The following is a 4,531-nucleotide window of genomic DNA, read 5'->3' on the forward strand; positions in this document are numbered from 1 at the left end:
TTATGTATTAAGACATGATTTATGTATAGTGATGAGCTGAACGTACCCGGATCCAGTTTGGGGTGGGTTCTGCAAACTTTACTGAAGTAAATCACGTACATGTATGTGATTTCGCACTAAAGGGCCGCCCGGCCACAGTATATGTACATATGGCGGTCCTTAAAGCGGAGGTCCTTCAATTTTTTTTTTTAAAGTCAGCAGCTACAAATACTGCAGCTGCTGACTTTTAAAATAGGGACACTTACCTGTCCAGCGTGCCAGCGATGTCGGAACCCCCGGCCGACCCATCCCTCGGTCCTCGGATGCTGCCGCCGCCATCTTCGGTAAGGATATCAGGAAGTGAAGCCTTGCGACTTCACTTCCTGGTTCCCTACAGCGCATGCGCAATGCTACTGGTCCCTGCTGTCTGACAGTAGGGGGGGGCGCCGGATGTGGCATAGACTGTGGCAGATAATGCAGGGGTCTATGCCCGGAAGTGGCTGCAAATACCTGTCTTGGACAGGTATCTTCTCCCTCCCCCTACCCCTGAAAGGTGCCAAATCGACACTGGAGGAATTCAGAGGTTCCATTTTTGTGTGGACCTCCGCTTTAAGTGGGTAATAAGACACGGAAGTTGAATCCAATGCAATTTTAGTTAATCTAATTGCAGTACAGAGCATATGTTTTCAGCCTTTTCAAGTGTAAAAAGCCAAGGGGCCAGATTCAGATAGGTCAGCGGATCTTTAGATCCGCGTAACCTATCTGATTTACGTTACGCCACCGCAAGTTTTTGAGGCAAGTGCTTTATTCAGAAAGCACTTGCCTCTAAAGTTGCGGCGGCGTATAGTAAATCCCCCGGCGGAATTCAAATTCTGTGGCTAGGGGGAGTGTACAATTTAAATCAGGCGGGTCCCCGCGCCGATCGAACAGCGCATGCGCCGTCCGCAAATTTTCCCAGCGTGCATTGCTCCAAATGACGTCGCAAGGACATCATTGGTTTCGACGTTAGCGTAAATTACGTCCGGCCGTATACGCAAACGACGTAAAAAATTCAAAACTCGGCGCGGGAACGACGGCCATACTTAACATAGGATACGCCGCACTTACCCCTCCTATAGCAGGGGTAACTTTCCGCCGGAAAAAGCCGAACGCAAACGACGTAAAAAAAAAGCGCCGGGCGGTCGTTCGTTTCTGAATCGGCGTAAATGCTCATTTGCATATTCGACGCGTAAAAGATACAGAAGCGCCACCTAGCGGCCGGCCTGGAATTGCAGCCTAAGATCCGACGGTGTAAGTCACTTATACCTGTCGGATCTTAGGCATATCTATGCGTAACCTGATTCTATGAATCAGGCGCATAGATACGACGGCCGGACTCAGAGATACGACGGCGTATCAGGAGATACGCCGTCGTATCTTCTTTCTGAATCCGGCCCAAGGAGTTTTCTAAGCCCGATTGTTGCTAATACTAGATCTAATACTAACAACTGAGGGATCATGAATGAAACTGGGAGGGTCTAGCTGAGACTGGACTAACTAGCACTAACTAGAAGGGGAGGACAGAAGCAGATACCAAATAATATTGGTAAACAAGTTCTAGTGGCCCTAAACCACCACTAGATGTTGGCATACATCAAACAATAATAACCTGATGCAGTTCAATATAGCACATACAAATTATGAATAAGTGGGACAGATAACCCACTCATTTACATTCTCAACCCTATTAATGTAGATTTTGGGGTTCAGCTGGCAGTATGGGGGTTTGTTTTGATCCTAGTTACAGTAGCAGTCCCTATTCTTTGAGCTGACTTATAGCTAAAAGTTAACCTAAAATTCCGTCAACAGTTTTGTTAGGATGAAATGTAAGGAGGAACATAGAAAACTGAAACACGTATATATTTGCAGCAGAAGATACATCTCCAAACACCCTCCAGTGCTGTTTGTCACCAGAAGCCTAGGCCTATGGCCACTTGTTCTGTGCTAAAAGATCTGAAAGTCTAAACTTTGAATTTCTTCATTATCAGAGATCATATGACCCAGTGCCTAGGCTTGTGGTTGTGTGAAGAGCATGCACCTCCCAGTCTCCAATTGGTTCCTGTTCTTCTGACAAGGCTGTGTAAATGTAGAAGTGATCTGGGAGGAGGACCAAAGGCCCTTTCACTGAAGAGGGGAAGTCACAGTTGGTTGGGACATCCACAGAGGACATCTGGTCACTCAGATCTACCTGATCCAGATGGGATCTTGATTTAAGTAAACTAACCTTTATAGTCTCTATTGATCGTGTTTTTATTTTTTCCAGGACACTTGATTAAGAAACCCTCCACAGAACATCTCACTTTATCTCCAAGCTATAAAATGGAAGATGAGGAAATCGCAAGAGATTGTGCAGGAGAAAAGACAATGAGCTCAGCTATAGGTGGTGGACTTCAGCGTATGGAGAGACCATCAAATCCCTCTGTCTCTGAGCAACCTCGTACTGTGAGGGATGGTGCCGGAATTCAGGGGGAGGAGAAATTTTCCTGTACTGAATGTGGGGAAAGTTTTAGCTTTCAATTAAGTCTTACTGTACATCAGAGATCTCACACGGGTGGGAAGCTTCATTCTTGCTCTGAGTGCGGGAAATGTTTCTCAGAGAAATCAGACCTTATTAGACATAAAACATTTCATGGAGGAGAGAAGCCGTATTCCTGCCCCAAGTGTGGGAAAGGTTTTCTACGGAAATCAGACTTTCTTATACATGAAAGATCTCACACAGGAGAGAAGCCGTATCTTTGCTCTGAATGTGGTAAAAGTTTTTCAGACAAGTCCAATCTTAACAGACATCAGAGGATTCACACGGGGGAGAAACCATATTCCTGTCCTGAGTGTGAAAAATGTTTTTCACAGGTGTCCCATCTTCAAAAACACTGGCGGTCTCACACAGAGCAGAAAATGTGTTATTATCCTGAGTGTGGAAAATGTTTTTCACAGATATCAGAACTACGAATACATCAAAGATCTCACACAGGCAAGAAGCCATATTCCTGCCCTGAGTGCGGGAAATGTTTTGCATGGAAATCAGGACTTGTTATGCATCAAAGATCTCACACTGGGGAGAAACTGTGTTCCTGCCCTGAGTGTGGGAAATGTTTTTTACACAAATCAGACCTTGCTAGACATCAAAGATTTCACAGAGGGGAGAAACCGTATTCCTGCCCTGAGTGTGTGAAATGTTTTTCACAGAAATCAGACCTTGTTAGACATCAAAAATCTCACAGAGAGGAGAAGCCGTATTCCTGCCCAAAGTGTGGAAAATGTTATATATGGAAATCAGATTTTCTTATACATCAAAGATCTCACGCAGGGGAGAAACCGTATCCCTGCTCTGAGTGCGGTAAAAGTTTTTCAGAGAAGTCCATTCTTTACAGACATCAGATGATTCACACAGGGGAGAAGCCATATTCCTGTCCTGAGTGTGGGGAAAGTTTTTCACGGAAATCGGGACTTGTTCTGCATCAGAGATCTGACACAGGGGAGAAGATTTTTACCTGCCCTGAATGCGGGAAATGTTTTTTAGACAATTCCAGACTTTGCAGACATCAGATGATTCACACTGGGGAGAAGCCGTATTTCTGTTCTGAGTGTGGGAAAAGTTTTTCACAGAAATCAGACCTTGTTAGACATCAGAGGTCTCACACAGGGGAGAAGCCGTATTCGTGCCCCAAGTGCAGGAAATTTTATATACGGAACTCAGACTTTGTTATACATCAAAGATCACACATGGGGCAGAAGCCATATTCCTGCCTTGAGTGTGGTAAATGTTTTTCGGCAAAATCCATTCTTCACAGACATCAGAGGATTCACACGGGGGAGAAGCCATATTTTTGTTCTGAGTGTAGGAAATGTTTTTCATGGAAATCAGAACTTGTTAGACATCAAAGATCTCACAAAGGGGAGAAGCCACATCCCTTCCTCAAATGAGGGAAATGTTTTTCATGATTGTTAATATTCCTGCCCTGAGTGTGAAAATACTGTACATGGAAATGAGACTTTGTTAACCACCTCAATACCTCAATTTCCTTCCCAGACCAATTTTCAGCTTGCCGTGCTCTCCCACTTTGAATGAAAATTGCGCGGTCATGCTACACTATTCCCAAATAACATTTTTATCATTTTGTTCACACAAATAGAGCTTTCTTTTGGTAGTATTTATTTACCACTTGTTTTATTTTTTTTTGTAAAATAAGTAAAAAATAAGCAATTTAATATAAAATATATATATATTTCTACTTTCTGTTTTAAAAGAAATCCAATATAATCAAATTTAGTCATAAAGTTAAGCCAGGATGTATTCTGCTACAAGTCTTTGGTAAAAAATAAATAAAAAATGACTCCCCTCTACTGTTCCCTGGCTCCACAGACCCAACTTTACACACATATTCAAGTCAGCAAGTAATGGCTTAACTTTATAGATAACGAGCTAGATTCAGCATTGCTTTACGTCGGCGTATCTATAGATACGCTGCGTAAGTAGAAAGATGCGCCGTCGTATCTATGCGTGCCATTCTGG

General features: G+C 43.5%; 1 protein-coding gene across 1 annotated transcript; it reads left to right on the forward strand.

Moving 5' to 3' along the window:
• The first annotated feature begins 2,201 nt into the window (after positions 1 to 2,201).
• On the forward strand, positions 2,202 to 4,041 carry LOC120935919 (zinc finger protein 260-like). The gene has a single exon (XM_040347949.1). The coding sequence runs from the start codon at positions 2,338 to 2,340 to the stop codon at positions 3,940 to 3,942; it is 1,605 nt and encodes a 534-aa protein (XP_040203883.1). The 5' UTR covers positions 2,202 to 2,337; the 3' UTR covers positions 3,943 to 4,041.
• Positions 4,042 to 4,531: the final 490 nt, after the last annotated feature.

The sequence above is a fragment of the Rana temporaria genome, chromosome 4, assembly GCF_905171775.1.
Source record: "Rana temporaria chromosome 4, aRanTem1.1, whole genome shotgun sequence".
Classification (NCBI taxonomy): domain Eukaryota; kingdom Metazoa; phylum Chordata; class Amphibia; order Anura; family Ranidae; genus Rana; species Rana temporaria.

Excerpts from the sequence above, each read along its gene's own strand:
- LOC120935919 (XM_040347949.1), top strand. The coding sequence starts at position 2,338 with ATGGAAGATGAGGAAATCGCAAGAGATTGTGCAGGAGAAAAGACAATG.